The sequence below is a fragment of the Numenius arquata genome, chromosome 1 (assembly GCF_964106895.1).
Source record: "Numenius arquata chromosome 1, bNumArq3.hap1.1, whole genome shotgun sequence".
In the NCBI taxonomy this organism is placed as follows: Eukaryota; Metazoa; Chordata; class Aves; order Charadriiformes; family Scolopacidae; genus Numenius; species Numenius arquata.
In genome coordinates, this window is record NC_133576.1 from 635,652 (window position 1) to 659,792 (window position 24,141).

At 40.9% G+C, this 24,141-nt stretch overlaps 1 protein-coding gene across 1 annotated transcript in view; it reads right to left on the reverse strand.

Moving 5' to 3' along the window:
- Positions 1 to 13,695: 13,695 nt before the first annotated feature.
- PRMT8 (protein arginine methyltransferase 8) overlaps positions 13,696 to 24,141 on the reverse strand; it is a 66,985-nt gene continuing 56,539 nt past the window's right edge. The window contains exons 8-10 of the mRNA XM_074145445.1: positions 23,468 to 23,618; positions 17,544 to 17,665; positions 13,696 to 15,345 (exon numbers count right to left, since the gene is read on the reverse strand). Coding sequence (XP_074001546.1) covers positions 15,262 to 15,345; positions 17,544 to 17,665; positions 23,468 to 23,618 — 357 coding nt within the window. The 3' untranslated portion in view covers positions 13,696 to 15,261. The remainder of the gene's footprint in view (positions 15,346 to 17,543; positions 17,666 to 23,467; positions 23,619 to 24,141) is intronic.

The window sequence follows — 24,141 nt, forward strand, 5'->3', positions numbered from 1 at the left end:
CTACCACCACTGAATCCTGCTTTGTGATCAGGCTTGTAGAACCTGCCACATAATTAGTAATAAGAAATAATTTTATAGGAAGAAAACTACTTGGAATGTGAAGTAAATTCTTACTGGTGTGGATGACCTATCTTCCGATTACTTCTGTTTATCTCAGTGCTCTTTAGATCCTGATTTGGTACTGAACTTTGTGACAGTTTTTAAAAAATTGAAATAAGTAGCTGGTAGGTTGTTTAAAAGCAACAGACCAGCAATCGCAAAGTATAAGGTGATATTTTAAAACTTAGTGTGAAATATAAGTGAACAAAGGATTGAAGAACTGTAAAGATTTTCATAAGTAGCATTAACTCATTTATACTAGACATTGTTGCATAATAGGTCCTTGATAAGAAACCCTTTCTCCTGCTTAGATGTGATGAATTAGGTATGATTAGACAGGTCACTGAGATACCATACAGGGTTGCTGAGCTGTTGACAAGGAAGCTGGCATGTTTCCATGATGAGGTGGTGCTATGTAAACATCTGCAAGGAATTGACTGGATGGCCTCATTCAAAGAGTTGAGGTCAACATCTCAATGTCCAAGTGGCAACCAGTGATGAGTGGCATTCCTTAGGAGTTGGTACAGGGACCAGTGCTGTTTAACATCTTGGCTGGCAACATGAATAGTAGGAGTGAGCAAGTTTGCTGACAACACCAAGCTGTGTGGAGCAGTTGAAGGAAGGGAAGGAATGCCATCCCAAGGGACCTGGACAGGCTTGAGAGGTGGGCCCATGTGAACCTTATGAAGTTCAACAAAGCCAAGTGCAAGGTCCTGTGCATGGGTTAGGGCAATCCCAAGCACAGATACAGGTTGGGCGGAGAATGGATTGAGAGCAGCCCTGCAGAAAAGGACTTGGGGATGTTAGTTCATGAGAAGCTCAACATGAGCCAGCAATGTGCGCTGGCAGCCCAGAAAGCTAACCGCATCCTGGGCTGCATCAAAAGAAGAGTGGCCAGCAGGCTGAGGGAGGGGATTCTACCCTTCCACTCACTCTCTTGAGACCCCACCTGGAGTACTGCATCCAACTCTGAGGCCCCCAACCTAAGAAGTATATAGACCTGTTGGAGTGAGTCCAGAGGAGGGCCATGAAGATGATCAGAGGGCTAGAGCACCTCTCCTATGAAGACAGGCTGAGACAGTTGGGGTTGTTCAGCTTGGAGAAAAGAAGGCTCTGGGAAGACCTTATAGTTGCCTTCCAGTACTTAAAGGGAGCCTACAAGAAAGCTGGAGAGGGACTCTTTATCAGGGTGTGTAGTGATACGACAAAGGGTAATGGTTTTAAACTGAAAGAGGGGAGATTTAGATTAGATATCAGGAAGAAATTCTTTAGTGTGAGGGTGGTGAGGCACTGGAACAGGTTGCCCAGGGAAGTTGTGGCTGCCCCATCCCTGGAAGTGTTTAAGGCCAGGCTGGATGGGGCTTTGAGCAATGTAGTCTAGTGGAGGTGTCCCTCCCCATTGTGTGAGGGAGGGGTTGGAACTAGATGATCTTTAAAGTCCCTCCCAACTCCAACCATTCTATGATCTAGCTTAGTTTTCAGAAACAGTAGAGTCATGGGTATGCAGTACTTTGGCTAGTTAGTGTTGCACTCAGTGCAAATCAGCTTGTGCTCTTCTCCATATTTGACATGGCTGTATTGCTTCATGTTGCAGAGCTTGCTCTGAACCTCTGCTTGGCTACGGTGTCCTGTAGAAGTCCCAAAGCAATCTGTGGCCAACTTGAACATTCAAATCAATTCGCTGTCATTAGTGCTGTTGGAAAACACATACCTACATAGGAAGCTCATTTCACTGGTGTAGTTGGTTGTAGTACAAAGCATACTGAGGACCAACTGAACAGCTCTTTATCTCCAAAAGTCTTTCACAGAAGGTTTCATGTCAGATGTTGGAGGCAGAATTTTCAGAAATAGTAGATCTTCTGAGGAATATTTTGAGAAACTTTCCAACATTTAAGGAGTCAAAAATCTCACCAAAATCCAGTGAGATATCACCATCTTTAGCAATGTTAAGAAAAAATTCTTCCTCAAATACCTATGTGACTGATTTTTCAAAAGGATCTGTCACACAGCATTTCCGTTTGGTTTCACCAAGGCCTGATAGTACCGAGACACTGTTTGAGAAACTGAACCCATAGGGACATGTTTTAGAAAATCATGGCCCATCCTGGATGATAAGAAACTCAAATGTCATAATTACTTTTGGGAGCCTTTGTAGAATATAAATGAAAATAAGAAACTTGAGAGTAGGTAACCCAGCCAGCACGTGATCAACAATTATTCCTCTTGGTATTTGTCTTCACTGCATCCATCTATTTTGGTAAGCATTCAAGAATGATTGTTCATGATGGTGAACTTGTTGGGAAAATGGAAACCATAGTATAATTTATTTCATTAAAATATCAAGTGAACCATAGATTTTATTACATGAGACAGATATTATGTCTTCAATCAATTTTCTAAATGTTCTAAATGTTTCAAAAAAGGTATTTTTCATTTCAATAATAAATCAATTTGAAACTAAAGATGAAAGTTAAGTGCTAGCTTTATAAGTAACTATTTTGGGATGAAAACTTCATCAGTAATTAAGTGTGGTCTTGGGATTTCACTCCGATCAAAAGTATTTATCTAGTCCCAAGAACTATACGATAGAGGTTTGCAAATTTTCCCTTACAGCAATTCTTACATCCATACCAGCGCTCAAATGCCCTTTCCTATGAGTTGGGATCCTTTCCCTATCAAGTGGAATAACCAGGGTTTTCCTTCTATCAGGAATGGTGGATGGACTAAGTAGCCCCGGATGAGCTGATGTTTAGGGTTTTTTCTCGTGTTGGTTCCTGAGAGTCTCCTCATCCAAATGAAAAAAAACTCCCCTTGATTCCAGTGAGGTGCTTAAGAACCCCCAGAACCCAAAAGGAGCAAAATTATCATCCATTAATGAAAATCAGTAGGCTTTCTGTTCAGTTCCCAGGGTTGCTTCTTGAAGTCCATTACTGGTTGTGGAGGAATGAGTCACCTTGTCAACTGTTACATGTTATGCATCATGGAAATCTTCTCAGAAATGAATCAGCTGTGTTCAGTCCTGCCTGGAGTTGAACTAATGCAAACCCCTAATTTAAACCTCAACAAAACCGTTTGTCCCAATTTCAATTCGGGAAGAAGTGTTATCAGTTTAAATACTGGCTTTGCCAATTGACTTTGAATGATCTATTCCCGTACAGTAAGGTGTTTCCTACCCCATCAATATCAGAACTGGCAGTATTTCTTCCAACCTCTCTCGACCTCAGGAAGACAGTTTGAAGGCTTAATTTCGGCTTTACTGCCAGTGATTCTAGCCCCACTAAACTCCAAATTCAAATCCTTAATTTTTTCATTCACTGAAGTTCATCTTGATTTTGGAGGAAGGTGACATGAGGTGGATCTTCTTTATGTGATTTCCACAGGATCATTTTTATTTGAGCATCTTCTAGTGTGCGCTGAGATTCTTCTAGCAGAATATACACAACTTGAGGGTAGACAATGCTAAGGAGCAGCTGAATGCTGGGATGAAGGGGATTTCTTTCTCTTTGTCTGCTGGAGCCAAATCTGGTGAGGTCTAAGACCCAGGAGGTGTCTCCCGTCTCAGACTGATAGCTGTGTCTGTGAGTGATGAGCAGTGAAGACACTGCTGTCTGTGTTGTCTGTGTGGCTGATGGCATTAGTGTTGTATGTGTATCTGCATCTTTGCAATATGTACTCAGCTAGGGTTTTGGCTGGACTCGCAAAAAGGAACAGCAGCAGCCACAGCTATAATACCTCTATGACATACTGTGTTCTGCCCTGGGTTTCCACATTCTCGCTTGTGCCATCTTTATCTCATGTGTTGTGAGATTTGCGTTCTTTTGCTCTGAGCATACATAATACAGGTCTTTTCCAGGTCTTTTGCTGCTGTATCTAGCTTCATCTTTTTTTCTGTTTTCTCAGTGACCACATTGCAAAATGAACATTATCAGCTTTGGAAAATCACAGCCTTCCCTATTTGCAGGATTCAGTGCTCCCACGGCGCTGAACTTAAACCTTGCCTTCGCAGAGCAAATCAAGTATATGAATTAGGAATGTGAATATTGCTGTATCTGTATAGCTGTTATTAAAGCTCAGGTGCCATCTTTTTCAGGGGAGGAAAGTACAGGGTGGGTTTGTGACTCACCGTCCCTGCTAGTCATTACTCCTCCTTTCTACCTTTTGTAAGTCATTAGAACTCTGCAGTAAACCAGTTTAAGTTACTGCCTTGGCAGAGTATCAAGAAAAAAAAAAGGCAGTTTTCTTCTGCATTACTGAGCTGAACTAGCCCAGCAAAATCTGACAAATATTGGAGCTAGTGGGAGGATATGGGTGGAAATACACAGCTAAGATTACAGTTGTGAGAAAAGAAGTCTGGAGGGGTGGGCAGCCCATTTTCAGTAGCAGCAAAGTGTTTAATTGTCTCATCTGTTTGTAACTTCATCTTTAAATACAGAAAAATGGAACTGGATGTGAACTGGTTCTTGATTCTCAGGTGGCTTTGGGGGCCAATGCTGAGCTCAGTATTGCTGCAGCCAGTCACCAGTTTGGATACCTCTGCTAGGGGCTGAAAAGCCTCAAGACAATGCTTGCATAGATCAGAGATATAGCACTCAGCTGCAAAGCTCAGTGGGGTTCCCCCGTGAGTGTGAGTGCACTGCTCTGTTTCTGCATGGCCTTGCTCCCCATCGTTACAGGTGCAAATGATTGAACTACCTTGTACTGCGCTACAAGACAGTTTTGATCAAGGTCCTTTAAATTTAGACTATTAAGGCTCATCAGTTGTCATAGCAACTCTGTATCATATGGATTTCTATTATGAAGCTGTAATAAGACTGTTGCTCATCCCTTTGAAATAAGGCATAAATCACTAATGCAGCTTCTCAGTGACAGGACTTCTTTAAGTATTGTTCTAACAGAGAAACTGATTTGCATTAAATGGCATGTCTGTCAGCAAGAAAGGACTAATGAATTATAAGAGTGAAACTTTCTACATGTATGCTATAGACATTTTTATTTGGAATCACCCCCTTAAAGTCACCTTCTATGTTGGAATGCATTGGTGTCATTAAAAGCCCCAGGGGAGGTTGTGCAAGGAATTACTAAACTCAGATAGGATGTCTGAAGCTCTGGCTTTTGTCATGTCCATGCCCCATGTAGGCTATGCTGTACAGAAGTTGAGTGCTACTGACATCAAGGCAAATGGAGAACATTTACACAGGTGATTAAGTTGTGGAAATTTTGTTTAATATTTGTTCCTCATTCACATGATTCTTAGGGATGTGTAGAGCAGTAGCTAAAGTGTTTTTGTCATTGCTGTGGAGACGATGTAGCTGTGCAAACATAGTATACTTAGACTTCTGTAGGGTGCCATTGATCAAGAAAACAGTCATACAAAATCAGCATTACAGACATCTATCAAATGATTAAAAATTAGGTCTCAAAATATAATGCTAAATAAGCAAGGCCTGGTCTATCATGAAGAGGAATGTCTTCTATCAGATCTGTTGATAGCTTATAAAATCTCCACCCATGGAAGTTTTAAGGGCGAGTTTTACACAAAGCCATAGTAATTTGACATAGCTTTGGGGAAAGTTCGCTTGAAGCAGTAAGTTGGACTAGAAACCTCCAAGGTTTCCTTACAACCAAAATTTCTGTGGTACAGACGGGAAAAAAACAGATAATCTTTGAGTCAAGCAAACCATGCTGTATGTCTGCTTGTCTGCTTTGTATACCAACATTACAGCCTAACAGTCTAAGACAGCTACAACAGCTGCAACATAGCATCCAAGGGTGCTATGAAAGCATTCTATGGTGCAAGACATCTGCAAGAAAGCAAATAGTCCTTTCTTCTAAAAGGGCAAGAAGGAGGATCCAGACAACTACAGGGCGGTAAGCCTTAACAGAATTTCTGGGAAAGTGATGGAGAAAGTAATCCTGGAAACCATTTCCAGACACGTGAAAGACAAGATGGTGATCAGAAATAGTCTACGTGGAATTGGGAAAATTGTGCTTAATGAACCTGGTAGTTTCTACAGTGAGATGACTAGCTTGGTGGATGAGGGTAGAGTCATGGATGTTGTTTACCTCAACTTTAGTAGGGCTTTTGACACTGTCTCCCGTAACATCCTCATTGACAAGATGACAAAGTACAGGTTAGAAAATTGGACAGGAAATTGCTTTGAAAACTGGCTGAATGAATAGGCCCAGAGGGTCTAAAGAACAGAAAGCTCAAGAGGGATCTTATTAGTGTGTGTAAATAGCTGATGGAGGCAGAGAATGAAGAGAAGGAAGCCAGACTCTTGTCCAGAGTAACATAACAAGAGGCTACAGGCACAAATTGAAACACGTGAAATTCCATCTGAACACAAGAAAATACTTTATCATGGAGGTGGTCAAACACAGGAATAGTTTCCCAGAAAAGTTGTGGAGTGTCCATCCTTGGCAATATTCAAAACCCAACTATAAACAGTCCTCGACAACCTGCTCCAGCTTGTCCTGCTTCAGCAGTGGGGTTGGACAAGATGGTTTCAAGAGATCAGTAGATCACAGTGGTAATTTTTTCTGAAATTCTGACTGTGCACAATGTTCAAAGCCCCATGGTACAAGCAGGATCTCCAGGCTGACTTGATTTATCCTCACTCCCACAGACTATTATGTGAGTGTGGACCATAATAAAAAGAACGCATGACACACAGGCAAATAAGAGATGAGGGCAGCTTAGAAGAAAAGTTTGGCTTTGATTTCTAAGCAAATGCCCTTTTTCTGTATATCACTAAAGTACAAGCTAGAAACATAATTTCCTTCATCTCAAGATGAAGGAAAAAAAACAGCATATTGTGTCAATACCGTTGAAAGAACAAGGGTGGGAAGAACATAACATAGTGTCAATTTTCTGGCAAGCAGAAGTGAATTTTGCATTTGGACCTGTGAACATTAGGTTAGAAGGGTCTAGGCATTTGCCCAGATTGACACCAGATGTCCCTCTGCTTAACTTCTACTTAATGGTATCATTTAGCAATAGAGCTCAAGTGGAAAGTTGTCCCAGAAAATATTATTCTTTAATGTCTCTGCTACTTTTATTAGTGGAAAGTGTCAGACCAATTTACCTGGTCTTCTGAATATTTTCAGAATACTTTCAGAAGTTTTTTTCTCATTTATCTCCACATCTTTACTGGTAAACGATACCTTCAGGTTTTGAATTCTGCTGCTTCCATATCCTCAATTGATACTTCAGAACTTATTGTCATGTGTTTTGTTGTTGTCTATTTGATATACAAATGCAGCTGTTTCAGCTTCACATACTTACGTTGCTTGCCTGCCTACACTCATCCCACAAGCAAGCAAGCAAAATAGCTATTTTTTTTTCTGAGATGCTCTATCAGGGGTGATAATAGCAATCATTGAATAATCAGACAATTATGGAAGTAAATAGTTTTTGCTTTAATCAGGTCTCATTAGCTAGTGACATTGATTTGTCATGTCAGTAATGTGAAAAATATACCAAGATGATGATAACGTACCTCTGCTAACTGATCAGCATTACAAGTTACTGTTTACAGTGAGTTATGTGTGCCTTTTTGGATGCACAAAATTTCATATTTGTGCATCAAAATGGTAGTGCATGTATGATTTGTGATTATATTCTGTTGTGCTCTTAACACAGGGGTCCATTTCTGGTTCTAGGGCTGTGTTGTACTGGAAATGCTGATCGTTCATTTGAGTAAATGGAAATGGCTAGACATGAAAGCACAGAACTGAACTGCAAAAGAGGATGTTTCTGTTTTCCACATGAGGATTCATGGGTCAGCTCAGGCTTGATTTTGCTGACTGCTGTGCTTCTAAAAGACCATGTTTGATGATTCAGAGGAATGGCTTGGATTGTAGCCCAAACCTCCGTGTTCTTTGAGGAAGTAAGATTGGTTTTTGGTTGTAGTTGTCATCTCAAAACTAACAGTTTCTTTCTGTTTCACAATCACACCACAGTTCTCTCCAAGCTTTCGCAAAAGAATGCTATCTTCATGAACACTTATATCCAGTGTTGTTTTCCACTGAAAAATGAGAAGAATATCAAACATACTAAGAAAAGGGAATGGGAAAGGAGTCGGGGAAATTGTATCAGTACCTGCAGAGAGTGGAAAGACAGATAAAAGAGAACAGCGGAGATTGTAACAATTTTGAGATCATAAACATTCTTTTTCTTTCCCTTCAACAGCATCTGGACTTTGGAATAATTTTTTGTGTAAAGGATGGGTGCTCTGCTTTAGCAGTCATCTGTGAGCAGTGATCTGCCTCTTTCTCCATCTCAGCTATGTATAGCATGTCTTTTTTTACCGTTTTTGTGTCTGTCTCCAGAAGCAGCACATATTTTCAGGGAACAGTCTTGTTCCCTGTAGGCATACCACTGCCCTGGATCACCTCAGTGAACATACAGTGCAGAAATACCAATATTCTGGGGAACGTCTAGCTGATGATTCACAACCTCATTACTCTAAAACAATATATGAAAAATGAATTTAAAGTCATGCGTTTTTTTCCTTTTACAATGTTATTAGAAAACAAACACACTGTTACATCAGATCTGAAATCAGTTTTGTTTCTTTAGATACTTTTAAAAAAATATTTGTAAGTGCTGTAAATTCACACTTAATTTTTAGGAAGTTTAGATCTGATCTAAAAGATTTGTTTTCCCCCCACCTGCCTATGTGCTTTGGGGATTAACATCTGAGATAATCTCTGAGAAATGTTGAAAGGAAATGTTTCAAAAAAAGACTAAAAGCCTCCCACTTTTCCAGTTGGAACCAGTCTATGAATGCTTAATGCCTATTGAAAAAAAAAATCAGGTGGCTATGTTGTATGTTGAAACTAGGCAAGTCCACACACTGCCATAAATTTACACCTCATATGCCAATCTGAAAATTACTCTTAAAACGTGTCCTTCCTGTCACCAACTCAACACAGTAAGAGAACCTGAAGTTTCATAGATTCATAGATTGGTCCAGGCCGGAAGGGACCTCCAAAGGTCATCTAGTCCGACCTCCCCGCAGTCAGCAGGGACACCCCCAACTAAACCAGGTTGCCCAGGGCCTCGTCGAGCTTCACCTTGAATATCTCAAGGGAAGGGGCCTCAACCACCTCCCTGGGCAACCTGTTCCAGTGTTCCACCACCCTCACGGTAAAGAATTTTTTCCTAATATCCAATCTAAATCTCCCCTTCTCCAGCTTAAAACCATTGCCCCTCGTCCTGTCGCTGCAGGCCTTTGTAAACAGACCCTCCCCAGCCTTCCTGTAGGCCCCCCTCAGGTACTGGAAGGCCGCTATGAGGTCTCCCCGGAGCCTCCTTTTCTCCAAGCTAAACAACCCCAGCTCCCTCAGTCTGTCCTCATAGGAGAGGTGCTCCAGCCCCCTGATCATTTTGGTGGCCCTCCTCTGGACCCGCTCCATCAGGTCCATGTCCTTTCTATATTGAGGGCTCCAGACCTGCCCACAGTGCTCCAGGTGAGGTCTCACCAGAGCAGAGCAAAGTGGCAGAATCACCTCTCTGGATCTGCTGGCAACACTTCTTTTGATGCAGCCCAGGATGCGATTGGCCTTTTGGGCTGCGAGAGCACATTGCCTGCTCATGTCCAGCTTCTCGTCCATCAGCACCCCCAAGTCCCTTTCCTCAGGGCTGCTTTCTAATACCTCATCCCCCAGTCTGTATTTATACTGAGGATTGTTTCTTCCCAGGTGCAGAATCCTGCACTTGCTTTTGTTGAACCTCATGAGGTTCATCTGGGCCCACCTCTCCAACCTGTCCAGGTCCCTCTGAATGACATCCCGTCCCTCCGATGTATCGACAACACCACACAGCTTGGTGTCATCTGCAAACTTGCTGATGGTGCTCTCAATCCCTCTGTCTATGTTCTTTGATAAAAATGTTAAACAGTACTGGTCCCAGGACGGACCCTTGAGGGACACCACTAGTCACTGCTCTCCATCTGGACTTAAAGCCATTGAGTACCACCCTCTGGGTGCGACCATTCAGCCAATTCCTTATCCACCAAACCGTCCACCCATCAAATCCGTATCCCTCCAATTTGGCAAGTAGAATGTTGTGAGGAACTGTGTCAAAGGCCTTACAGAAGTCCAGATAGATTACATCCATAGGTCGCCCCTTGTCTACTGACCTAGTCACTTTATCATAGAAGGCCACTAGGTTAGTCAGGCAGGACTTGCCCCTAGTAAAGCCATGTTGGCTGTCCTGAATCATCCCCCTGTCCTCCATATGCCCAAGCATGGCGTCCAGAAGGATCTGTTCCATGATCTTCCCAGGCACAGAGGTGAGGCTGACAGGTCGGTAGTTCCCAGGGTCCTCCTTTCTACCCTTTTTAAAAATGGGTGTGATGTTTCCTTTCTTCCAGTCTGCAGGGACTTCACCTGACTGCCATGACTTTTCGAATATCATGGAGTGATAGTCAAAGTTCTCTTTAATCAGTGACCCTTGGAGTTATGTTCTTTGCAAAGCCCTTAATGATACATTTGTTAAGCAGCGTGTAACAGCAGCAATATATACCTAGCCTCAGTTAGAAAGAAAAAAAAGGGCAGGGGGGCATTACAGGTGAATAGGTGCTGTAATTCAGATGAAAGGCTAGGATGCAATTAAGGGTTGTGTAGGGAAGAGAGGAGCTACCATGAGGGGACTAATGTGGGAGCTAATTGTATGGGGAGTTACAGTGAAAACAAGAGCCGGGCACTCCTCAGAGACAAACAGTGAAAGAACAAGAGCCCACAGTCCAAGTGATAACAACAGAAATTCCAGTTGAACATAAAATGCTTTCTTGTGAGATTAGCACAACCTTGCAACCAGCTGCCCAGAGAGGCTGGGGAATCTCTGTTCTCTAAAACGTTCAGGACTTGTCTAGACAAGGCCCCGAGCAGTGTAAGTTATCTCTGAATTTAGCCCCACTCTGAGCAGGCAGTTAGACTGAAGTCTTCCAGAAGTCTTTTCCGTTACAAGTTATTATAGGATTCTACAAGCTTCTATACCAAAATAACTCCAGCTACTGTTTTGCTGTCCGCTTTGCATTTTGAATACCTTCTTTTTTCCCCCTCATCTCAGCCATCCTCTCCATATCTAGCCAGAGTCATCGCCTGTGGCTAAAGTAATCTATTCTTAGTCAACTGAGAAGGGAGTTCTGAGCCCCCGACTCCACCTGAACTGTCAGACTGATAGGAGGTAGATCACTGGTGCCTTCCTGCTCCACCGCAAGTCCTGCAAAAACCAAACTAAACCAAAACTGTGAAACTTTAATAACATATGGCAAGGGCTAGTTGGTGCTGGGAATAAAAAAATGCATGTGACTATACTGTTCTGTAGAGAACCTTAAGAACACAGAGTGGCCTTCTTAACATTAGGAACAACCTCCCTAGTACTACAAGCACTGCAAGTCTGAATTGCACACTGTGCCTTTTAGAGGCACGCTGTCCCGGTTTGAAGTAAAACCGAACCAATTTTCTGTTCTGTAACTTTACATCCTCGCCAGGCCTCCTCTAACTCTCTGAAATTAACGGCATATTGTGGAGAAAACTGCTCGTTCTCAGAATGATCAGCCCAATGTTTGTGCTCCGTGCCAAGGGATGGTGAGCAGAGAGGCCCTTGCTTATCCTTATTGCTGTAACAACCAAGGGCAGCCAATTTCCTTATTTGCCCCCTTAGAGGGTCGGAAACGGAAAAAACGTAGAGGGGTCACATCGGTGGGGAGGAGTGGACAGGAGAGGTGACCCAAACCTGACCAACTGGGGTATTCCATCCCATCTGCCCCACGCTCAGTATAAAGGCTGAGGGATCAAAGGGTCAGCCCCCTTCCTGCGATGGCCGACGTCCAGAGAGGACTCTGTCTGTTCATCTGCCTTTGATCCCGATCCGTGTGTTCCTGACTCCAGAGCTGGAATCCAGTTCCCATCCGTCGCTGAGTCCAGTCTGGGACTTCCCCAGTGCCTGCCGGTGACGTGACTGTCATCCTGGGAGCTTGATACGGTTTTGTATATATTGTATCTATTTCATTATTTTCATCTTTATTTTTATTTTAATATTAATTCTTCATTAAAGTAGTTTAGTTCATTCTAAACTTCTGAATCTCCTTATCTCTTTCTCCTCCTCTCTCCTCTTTTGGGGGGGGAAGGGGGGAGAAGGGCCATCTGCTGGTCCAGTTTTGGTAAATTCAGCCGAAACCACGACACACGCCCAGTATCTATGTTTTTTGGATGCTCCTTTGTGTTTCAAGTGACAGGACAATCCCTGTGAGTAGTTCAATAGTTTTGCTTTAAGATTAAAGTCAGGTTAGAATTGACCTCTTTTCTCCAGTTGTTTCTCATCAGGGACAATCTTTTATGTACATACTGTATTTCAGTTTCTTTCTTACGCTCTGCCCTCAGCTCAGGATGTTCTTTTCCTGTCGGCGGGAAGGAAAAGGCAAGCTTTAAACATGTCTGTTTCAGACATCAATGGTCATTTTGTCATTAGTATTTTAATGCAAAGCTTTGAAAATCAGTGGCTCGGGTTCAACCCTGGAAGCCACGACAGACCCTCTTATTCAGGCCTTGAGATTAGGCTCAGACTCCGTGGCAGTTACCCAGACTTGAGGGATATCCGAGGAAAACCTCTCCGTTGACTGCACCTGGCCTGCAAGATCTTTGCGTATCTGTTTCACTAATGCTGACATAACAGATCCTGTGTACGCTGAACTCAGTGAGGCTTTCCAAACCTCAGTGGTAGGATACATCTATAACGGCCTTGGAAGCCTGAATTTTCTTTTTGGTCACTGTGATTTGAAGATACTCAGCATTGCAGTTGGTGTTCTCAGTTCTTTCTGTGATAGAGAAATGTGATAGGCTTTTGATGTGAAAAAAAGCATGAGCTATTTTCCTGCAGCTGAATGCGACCAAAGCCTGGTCATCACCCCAGCACTGTGCTATTAACAATATCAGGAAGGGCTTCATCTTGCGACACTGAAGTGAATGGACACTTGTAGTAAGAAGACCTACATTTCTCTGTCATTAGGTGAAAGATGAAGCAGAAAGGGCAGCACACAGCCGTACTTCACACCTCTCAAACTGGCTAATGAGCTGATCTGTTCATTAAGTTTTCTTGCTGCTTTTTGTCAGGCAAAAATGACACGTTCTTAGTAAAGGCAGGCAAACCCAATTTGCATTTTTTTCTTTTTTTTTTTTGTGACTTTTTTTTTCAAACAAGGTGGGTTTCCCTCCCCCTTTCTTTATTATTCTTTTAGTATTAAAGATATTAAAGATTCATCCAATGGGCAAGAGAAGTGGATAGTTTCAAGTGCCAACAAAGTGTAAGTTAGACAAAAAGAGCAAGAGTCTTTCTTCTTTCAGTTACAGTCAGCTCAGTGATTACTGGAAAAGGAACAGATGAAAACATTGAGTATCTGTATAGATGAAGGGGACTGAGAAAAAATCTGGTAGCATCCCGTGCCTTAAAGTCCTAGAATCAGAGAAGTGTTAGTAGAATGACAGCAATATTTGACAGATAAAATTCTAGTCATTTTGTGAGGCAAGTTGTTCATCCTCATTCCAGGAAAATAAAAGTGCTTTGAAACAACAGTGACGAACTACACTGCAAACAGTATCTTTTACTGCTGAATTACGGTTTAATTTCATTCTACAAAGACACCATGTGATACACTTCCTAGACCATAAGAAAACGGAGGCGCTATACATTGTTTGTGAAGGGAAAAATAATAGAAATAGGTTTCTAGAAAGTGAAAAGTTGACAAATACTGGCAAAACACATCTTCAAGTATGCTTTATTTGCAGGTAATTAAAAAGATTTTTAGGCAAAAAACTAGCCGATTTCATCCAATACATGATGCGACATGATTTAGTGCCGAACGCTAGTCAGACTGGAAAATGGGTAGATAGGACCATCGATAGATAGATAGGTAGGTAGATAGGATGTAGTTTTTGATGAATTACATGTGATTAAATGGTAAACGTTCATATAGTAAAAAGACTTGATACATATGTATGAAGAATTTAAAGCAGTTAATATTTTAACTATATGCAGGAGATATTGTAAGAAAAACAAGGGGTTTAAGAGGAAGTAAGAATAAGAGAAGCTACAGACATTGTAGTAATATCAGAAGCCATAGACATTTTTTTTAAAGACATTAGCTTGTGCCTGCAAATCACTGTACTCTTGAGAATAGTATTTGCAATTTAAAACCTATCTATCTAAAACATCACCAAAAGGAAACACTAATTCCTATTTTTTGAAAATTATTTTGTATTAAGAATCTTGCAAAGAACTGAAATATGGCAAGGCCAAGAAACATGAATTACCCACCATTTCAGAGACTTTGCATTCATCACATTTACATACTAGGTGTCGGATTTCAGAAGGTCTCATGCAAAATCCAGCTATAAAAATTCACCACAGAATATTTTCAAGGATAAAAAGCTAATGTTTTTTAAAGCTCTAACAGACATCCAGTTGTGAAGGTGAATTTTAAAACTAATGGTCCACATTTTCCAGAGGACATTCAAAAGATAGTTGTCGAACTTTCTGTAAATGCCCAGCTCTTATCTACACTTTGCATGGAATATTTACCAAAGCTACACTTTGGACAGTTAATGAAATATATCACTGCCTAGAGTAGTGCCATCACTATCTTTCCATAACAGCATAATGAGAATTAAATAATCACAAAACAAATTCCTAGTATGAAATGACTTTTTTTCCCTCATATACAATATATATATTCATTTATATTGAGTATAAGTCCAGTAATACTATCACAGTAATGTGCTGTAGTGGTCTTTCATAGTGAGAAAACTGCCCTAATCATCTTTAACATGCAAAGCTTGGAAGAACCAGAAATTCACAGTAAGTAGTACAATTTGTATATGCATCTTCTGCCATCCTAAAGTTAACCAGAACACTCAAGACTGTTGCTTATTTTTCCTATATGTTTGACAAAAGCTACAGTTCTGTATACTGTACATTCACAGTGGGATATCAGCCCCCTTGTATTATCTGCAAGAAGGATCAGATTACCACTTTCCATCAGAGTAAGCATTCTAGTATTTAATATAATAATCTTGTGAACAGTTGTTCCTAGCTTGAAGTTCAGCAGTTCAGGACTTGATAAAGTTCTCCTTTTCATCTCTCTGAAGGGCTTCCTGCTAGCGCATTTTGTAGTCATTAGATACTGACATTTCACATAGCTGTCCTTTAAAATCCAAGTCTACTGTGAAATCCAGGTCACGCTGTAAAAAGATTTAAATGTAACACGTAAGTGAGACCATAAGTTTAGTTTATGAATTCAGTTATCATTGCTTGGGTTGAAAAGAACTGCAGATTCAAGAAATACCCACTGTGTTTTCTGACTTCTTTTGTTTTTAAATGTTACTAACACTGGAAAAGCAGGATATAGGACGTGTAATAGCATTCACCATACAATCTGTGTCTAGGGCATATTTGTATGTTCTTCTTAAGGTTGATTTAGTGTCCTGATTACAAGTAGGAAGCATTCTGTGAAATGCTGTGCTATCGTGCGTATTCTATAACAATTTTTTAAGGGTCTCTCCCATTGAGATGCTCTTAATCTAGGTTAAAAGGCTTTCACACGAGGAGTTCTTCCAGAAGAGATCTAGTAAACTTCCCATTGTAGAGAAGCTCTCAGTCAATTTTTGTCTTCTAATGACATGTTTTTTGGAAGGAGGCACTACATAGCCCTACAAAACGAAGCTGTCTCTACAAGGTTTTGAAAGCTTGTAGAGCTTTGAGAAGAACAAAGCACTATCAAATCCTTTTGAACCAAGGTGGTGTCTCTGTCTCATCATAACTATCAAGAACACAGTAATTTTAGCACCTAAATCTGCATTCAGGTGCTTACTGCTGTGCAAATAAATTTGAAATATTTTATTCATTTTTCCCTCAAAAGAAAATTGATACATTCAGCCCCAAAGAAAATGTTCCAGTCCCACAAGGACATCATAAAGGTGGCAAACAGACTATTTTCCTCTACTTTCACAGCAAGTGGTAGCTTCAAGAGTGAATGTGTTTGTTTTAATGCCAAGTTTATTTTGTATTTGTTTCTTCCCCTGTATCAACACTACTATGAAAACCATATTCAATCTATATTTGGTACAAAAAAGGAAAAGTAATGCAAAAAAAAAGGAAGGCAATGAAATGTTAAATATTTGCTGCAATATTTCAATAATTACAACTGCATGGATTATAACCTGGATTATAACCAGGTTATTTTAATGGCTGTATGGTGTAATAGAAAATGAAGAGATTCTTCTCAAGGTTTTTGGCAGAAAATGGTGCCACTGTTTCTCGCAGAAGCCACACTTCTCATGTTTTTTGCTCTTCTACACAGGCATGGGTTGTCCATCAGACCATGTCTCATAGTCTCCTTACAAGTTAAAAGAAGCACTGAATAACTGACATGGTGAGGGATTCAGCCCATAGCAGAGAAATTGAGGAAGTTTTCACCAGTCATGATAGCGTGATATCTATCCGTCATACTTTAGTCTTAAATAAAACATCTGTATTTTCTGTGGAAAGCCACAATTTCTAAAGAACCATATCCCTTGATTAGTGAGTTCAAGTACTTTTGATCAGTGAGTTCGTATAGACATTCAGCTGAAATCTGTTACGTGATTTCCTAAAGAAGAGTTCTTGGGCCCTCAGTGGGAAATCTTACTCTAGATAATATTGATATTATAACAGCCTATCAATACCTGAAGGGAGCCTACAGAAGAGCTGAAGAGGGACTCTTTGTCAGGAAGAGTGGTGACAGGACAAGGAGCAATGGTTTTAAATTGGAAGAGAAGAGATTTAGATTAGATATAAGGAAGAAATTCTTTACAGTGAGGGTGGTGAAGCACTGGAACAGGTTGCCCAGGGAAGTTGTGGATGCCCCATCCCTGGAAGTGTTCAAGGCCAGGCTGGATGGGGCTTTGAGCAACCTGCTCTAGTGGGAGGTGTCCCTGCCCATGGCAGGGGGGTTGGAACTAGATGATCTTTAAGGTCCTTTCCAACTCTAGCCATTCTATGATTCTATTCTATGATTCTAGATATGGAGCTTCCTCTTGATCATCCTGTGTTCGCAGAAGGGATCTTACCACTGATTTTAGTGACAGTATGAAGAGACCCTTGCCTGCTTGTGTCACAAAATTTGAACCAAGCTGATTGCAGAGGGCAGCTGACTTGGTGATGTACTTGAATCATTTCTTCCTTCCCATGCTAGCTTGTTTGCAGGCTGAGTTCTGTAACATGAGCACTGCATTATCATTGCTGTCACCAGCTTTGGTGAAGCTGTGACTAGAGCTGTTACTAAAAATATTAATTTAGAGCCTTTAGCATGCCCATTGTTTGATTTGTATGCATTTTATTTACTGCTGATTATAGTTTGTGATCAATAGAGTTGCAGTTAGAATCAGTGATGCTGACTCACCACATTTTTTGCATTTGGTTTCATGGATATAGTCCCATAGATTTCTTCTCCTCGTCTCACGGTTAAATAGTCCTCTAAGTAGAAGACAGTTTGCTTCCAGTGAGTATAGGGAGCATCAGGTGCTAAAAAATATATATGGGTATTATTTACAGAAATCTCATCATTTTCTTACAAACCAAACTAAGACGTGGGAACAATTGAAAATAGCCTTTCTTCTCATAAAATGCTTTAACTCATATGCTATACTAGCAAATATGCTTTACAACAAAACAATTCTATTGACTGTCAGTGAGTTATCTTCTGATTTTTACTGGAATATGTCAGATGTGAATCATACCAAGCAAGAAGGATTCCACAAAGGGGGCTTCTGGGCACGACAGGCACTTTTATGATGCTTTCCTTTCAACCGACATACATTCAAATTGGGGAAATCTTTACCACTAAATGCTTTAAAAGTGAGAAGTCTAAAGTAGTTCAAAAACAATTACACAAAACCATGAAAGAAAGGTTCATAAAAAACTATTAACTACAAGGACACATATGAAAACGACTCATGATCCTGGAACAGCAGATTTTATAGTTTCCAGAAGGATACAACTGGGGAAAGGGCACTTGCACCTTGACCTGGTTTTGGACTTTTTAAAGGCATATGCTATGGGCAATTTGCCAGAGATGAATACCGGTCTAAATTAGTTTCTAGTCTTGCTTAGCAGAATCACTTTGATGACCTTCTGCTATTTCAGGTGTTTATTTCACTTATTTGTTTTTATTTCTGATTTAAATTCAAATCTTAAGCAGTGCGCAATGAACTTGCATTGGTCCTAGCATTCTTGCAGTTAAGAGCGTCTAGAAACCCAAGAATAGCTGTACAATTTCAGAGACTTCCTGATGTGGCAAAAAAGCTCTGATAAATTTATTTTTCTTCCATTTGTTTTCCCCAATCACTTTTTTGAGGCAGACATAGGCCCACTGTGTTGAATCATGCTAATAATATCTTAACACTGTTTAATAAAAAATTATCTCATTTGAACACTAATGTTTCAAAAAAAATATTTGGCTTTAGAAATTGTTTGTGACTGTGGAAATAATGAAGCTTTTTTAAAACTGTCAGGACAGGAATTTTTAACAGCTCTTTTTTTTCCCCAAAATTCTAGAATCAGAAGACTGATATAAACAAACTTTTGTTAGAAACTGTGTTGGCAAAAAAAAAAAATCTTCCAGAAAAAAAGTATTTTACCAGTTAATTTCTGACTATGTGTTTTGACAGTTTTAATGACTGTTAATCTCAATTGCTAAATGGAGAGAGCTTCTTTCAGCAGTTCAGATCCGGACTCTGTTTTCCCTTTGGATGTGTCTCTTTAAAATTTCTAACTGAAAACATGTTAGACCAAAACTAAATTGAACTTATATTTTAAATCATAACTGCTATCTTGTACACACAGATGTACATGTGCACATGCCCTTACGCAAAGCTATCCTCCTTAGAAAAGCCTGACATATCTGGAAATTTGTGCTCCATGAACAAGATGTATGCGTGTGGAATGTAGGCACAGGTCTTCAAGTCCACTCCAAATCATACACTTCCTTTCTTCATAATTAAAAAAAAAAGGCATGTCAATGAAGTATCACTTGCTAATGTCCTACAAACTTGGATGTTTTACTGAATTCAGTAGAGCTTTGCCAACAGACACAAGCTGAGAATCCAGACCAGTCTTCTAGACAGTTACAGAAGGCCAAATGACCTTTTTATGGGGTAACTTGTTCCACGCTTACCATAATGTGCTGAATGGAGATAGAGAGCCACTTGCCTCACTCACCCTCCTGTCTACACTCATGCTAATGCACGTCAGGATGATTAGCCAGATTTGCTGCAAAGGTATACTTCTGACTCATGTTCAGTTTGTTGCTCACCAGCACTTTTCTAACTTTTCTAACAAAACTGATTTCTACCCAGTTGGCCCAAGCAATAGCATAGAGTTGTTTGGTTCCAGCTGCAGGACTTTCCATTTGGCTTTGCTGAGCTTTATAAGGTTCTAATCAGCCCATTTTGAACCTGTGTAGGTCTCTCTGAACAGCAGCCCTTTCTCTCCAGCCTATGCTCCTCCCAGTTTGGGATCATTAACAAATTTGCACTGATCATTAACAAAGTGCGCTCTAGATCCCATGGTCCACATTGTTAACGAAGATGTGGAACAGCACTAAACTCAATGTTGGTCACCTGTTGGATGCTACTAATAACTGGTCTCTGGTTTGGCTTTGCTGTTTGACACATTGTGAGCCAATTTTTCACCCATGTTATTGTTCACTTATCCAGTCTGTATCTTACCAATATAGCTGTAAGGATGCTATACAAGGTTCTATAAAAGGCCTTGCTAAAGTCAAGGTATACAACAGCCACTTCCCTCATCCACACAGCTGGTCTTCTAGAAGGCAATAAGGCAATCAGGCTGGTCAGGTATAATTGCCTTCAGTAAATCCACACTAGCTGCTCTCAATCACCTTGTCCTTCATATAGCTGGAAATTGTTTCAGATGGATTTGTGTCATAGCTTTCCCAGGAACTGAGGTGAGGTTGACTGGCCTGTAGTCATAGTCAATGCATACTGCTTACTGCACTTCTTGAAGATGGGTGTGATAGCTGCCTTATCCTCACCCTCCCTTCCCCCATCACCATGACCTTTTAATGATATTAGAGGGCAGCCTTCCAATGACATTGACCAGCACCCTCAGCATGCTTGGATGCCTCCTGGCTGGTCCTATGGACTTGTTTAAGGTTCTGTAGTCCTGATGGCATACCTTGAGGCACAACTCATATACTACAAGTTTCATGGTATAAAAAAACTACTTCTCTAATGGCTGCAAGGCACTTCTCCCATTACTTCAAGTACTTTGAATAGTGGTTAACCCCTCCACATAAATAGTACTTCTCTTAGTGCAGTCAGAGGGTCATCACATGGGACCCAGAGGAAACCCTGGACCAAGTATCATGCAGAGGAGTCACAATCAATTAGTTCCCCAGGCTTGAGTGGTCCCTATTATCTGCTACAATTGGTGATATGGCTGTAGCATCATTTAGAATCATAGAATCATCTAGGTTGGAAGGGACCTTTAAGATCATTGAGTCCAACCATCAACTTAACTCTGACAAAACCACAACTAAACCATGTCCCTAAGCACCATGGTCTTTTAAATACCTCCAGGTATGGTGATTCCACCACTTCCCTGGGCAACCTGTTCCAATGTTTGATAATCCTTTAAGTGAAGAAATTTTTCCTAATAACCATCCTAAACCTTCCCTGCCATAACTTGAAGCCATTTCTTCTTCTCCCATCACTTGTTACTTGGGAGAAGAGACCAACCCCTTACCTCGCTACAACCTCCTTTCAGGTAGTTGCACAGAGCAATAAAGTCTTCCCTCAGCCTCCTTTTATTCAGGCTAAACAACCCCACTTACACTCCTCATAAGACTTGTTCTCTAGACCCCTCACCAGGTTTGTTGCCCTTCTCTGGACTCACTCCAGCACTTCAATGTCTTCCTTGTAGTGAGGGGCCCAAAACTGAACACATTATTTGAGGTGGGGCCTCACCAGTGCTGAGTGCAGGGGTATGATCACTTCCCTAGTCCTACTCACCACACTATTCCTGATACAGGCCAGGATGCTGTTGGCCTTGGCCACCTGGGCACACTGCTGGCTCATGTTCAGCCCACAGTCAACCAACACCCCCATGTCCCTTTCTGCCAGGCAGCTCCAGCCGCTCTGCCCCCAGCCTGTAGCGCTGCCTGGGGGATGTTGTGATGTAAGTGCCGGAACTTGGCCTTGTTGAACCTCATCCCATTGGCCTTGGCCCATCAGTCCGGTCTGTCCAGATCCGTCTGTAGAGACTTCCTACCCTCCAGCAGATCAACAGTCCCACCTACGGTGGTGTTGACTCAGCCTGTTCAGAGCCCTCTGTAGAGCCACTTTGATTTGCATCAAAGAAGGCCAGAGTGAACTTTAGTTTTAGAAGTGCTTGTCAAAACCACACAAACAACTTGGACTTGATAATCTTAAGAATTTGGCTTTACATGGATATCTGACTAGCAGCTCTTTCTCATTTGCATGCAATGACATCCGACCTTTTTTATTTGGTGGGCCATACAGCCTGCTAGAGAAGTTAGTTACTGAAGTAAGATGTTCAGAGAACTGTCAGTAAAGCCGAGAAAAGCATTCAATGGCAGAAATGTAGTATTTGCCAAGTGACGGGAGACAGAATTTGGAGACAAAGGAAGCCTTTCCACACAGGCTTTCAAGAAGGCTGAGCCACCAGCAGCTCAGGGATCTACTTGCTGAAAGAATTATGACAAAGGGCAAGTCATCAAAGCTGAAAGGATCCTAAAATGGGAGTGTATGAGTAAGCATTCAGAACTTCTGAAATAGCAGCCTGTGGGAGCTACAGAGAGTTTAGAGAAGCGAGGTTTTCAGTCACTGATGGTGAACTCCATTTTTTATAGAAGTTCAGAAATATTTGAGATTGTGACTCCTTTTCTCTCTTTTTTGTCACGGGTAGGCACAAAATACCTTGTGCATACATTTTTCAAGTTGAGGTGGCTCTGCAAAAAACTGTAAGAAAAACACTATGCCAAACTCGTATCTGCCCTAGGCTTTTGTCCAGATGTAGCCTCTTGCAGATGAAGCCACATTCTGAATGATACGTGAAGCCTTTCATGTACTCCTGGCAATATATGTACTAAGGTAGGTTTCAGTTAACATCACAACATAGTAACTACACCCTTTATGCAAAGCTATTTTTACAGAAAACTGGAGGCTTGACTATATTATCTTTTAGAAAAGATTAGTGGGCTGCCTTCTGCTGAAAAAATCAGCCTTCTGTGGAAAAACCAAATGCCTAAAACCTGAAGTGTTTTCCACCTTAGATAATTTTGTTCAGCACAAAGTCAGAAATATTAGCCCTTCAGGATACCACTGCAGTACCTCAAAGATTGTTCATGTCTCCCTAGCTATGCTTTGTTTCCCAGCACATACTGATGCCTATCATGGTGTGGGAAATGCAATACAACACATTTATAGACTGACCACGGAAACACGGTTACTGAAAAACATAAGAATATGAGGTACAAAATAACATCATCCATACGATTATACTTCTAGAATCAAATATAAATATTTTAACAAAGTACAGAGCTTTGAATCTCATGTAAAGTGCTGAGAGCTCCTGTGAAGTATTAAAAAAGAGATTTCTAATCTAATTAACTTATATCAGGTCCCATTTACACCCATTTGAGTTGTGTAATGGTGCTAACTGCAATCAGCACCAACTGTAATATGTTGTTCTTGTCATTAAAGCAGTCACGAGGTTTTTATATTTCTTGCAACACTGTGTAGCTTATTCACTCTGGTAAACAATGCCCTAAGGGAATGGAGTTATTCCTTTAAATATCTGGTCACCAAGGTAAGTTAGTGTTTCACATTTGGGTTGTTAGAACTGATCTATATAAGCAGTGTGTGTGTGGTTATATCGTCGAAAAAAATGATGGTTTTTGTTCTAGACTCTGAGATAAGCAAGAGCTTTAGTTGAGTTTTGGATTTGGGGGAAATTAGGATGCAGAGCTGCTGTCTCTCTGAGCTGACAATTGCCTGTTTAATCTGAGAAACTTGACACAGGATTTAGATATGATGGGCTTAAACTCCTGGGTCGTAATTCCCACTGACCTCTAAGCTCAGTAGCCATTGTGAAATGCTGCCTGTTTTTGGAGAATTCCTACGAGCAGTTGTCCTTTCCCCATCCTGCTCACCTCCCCCAAACTGACAATATTTATCACTGAAATTCAAACCTGGTGGTACAGTAAACTTTCGTGTGCCATCTGACCATCAGCACTGATATACTGCTGGCAATATAAATGAAATTAAAAGAAATACAAATTACCTGTAGAAAATCCCATCTTCTTGTGGCACTTTGTAAATTCAATATTAAAATAGGTGACCAAGGCATGAATATAATCATTACGCTGAATTTGGAGGCAGAATGCAGAAGTAAATGCCAATTCTTCAGTCTTCACTGTATAAATATCTACTTCCTGTTTTAAGGAGAAAGAAGAGTCCATTTACATGCAGGTGTCTGGGAATCTAAGGTAACTGTCAAGTGAGGTACTTAAGCATTTTATTTCATGATCAGCAACAAAGAGAACTGACAGCCCTTTAACACTGTAAAAAATCAATGGTACATTTGAATATATCAAATCAGCAAATGATCCCGACTGACAGTGTAATAAGAAAGGCTACTCACGGAAGAGCATGTGTCCTTGGGAATGGCAGGGAGGGGCTGCGAGAGCTGGAGGAAATCAAGGCAAATTGTGTTTTGACAAATATAGGCACAATGGATGTTGAAATGGAGATAATAGGTCCCAGTTCTAAGAGCTTTCGTCATCAGGGGTTGTCAGCATGAGGAAAGATGGCAGAGTAGGGTTTTTAATAAAAATGAACTTCGGATCTGTTTGAGCATCTCGGAAAGGGAATGTGCTTTGAGTGTGTCAAGCAGCCAAAAGATTTGAGGCATGACAGGGGCCTGCTTTTTGCTGATAATGCTTTCTAGTCCTGATA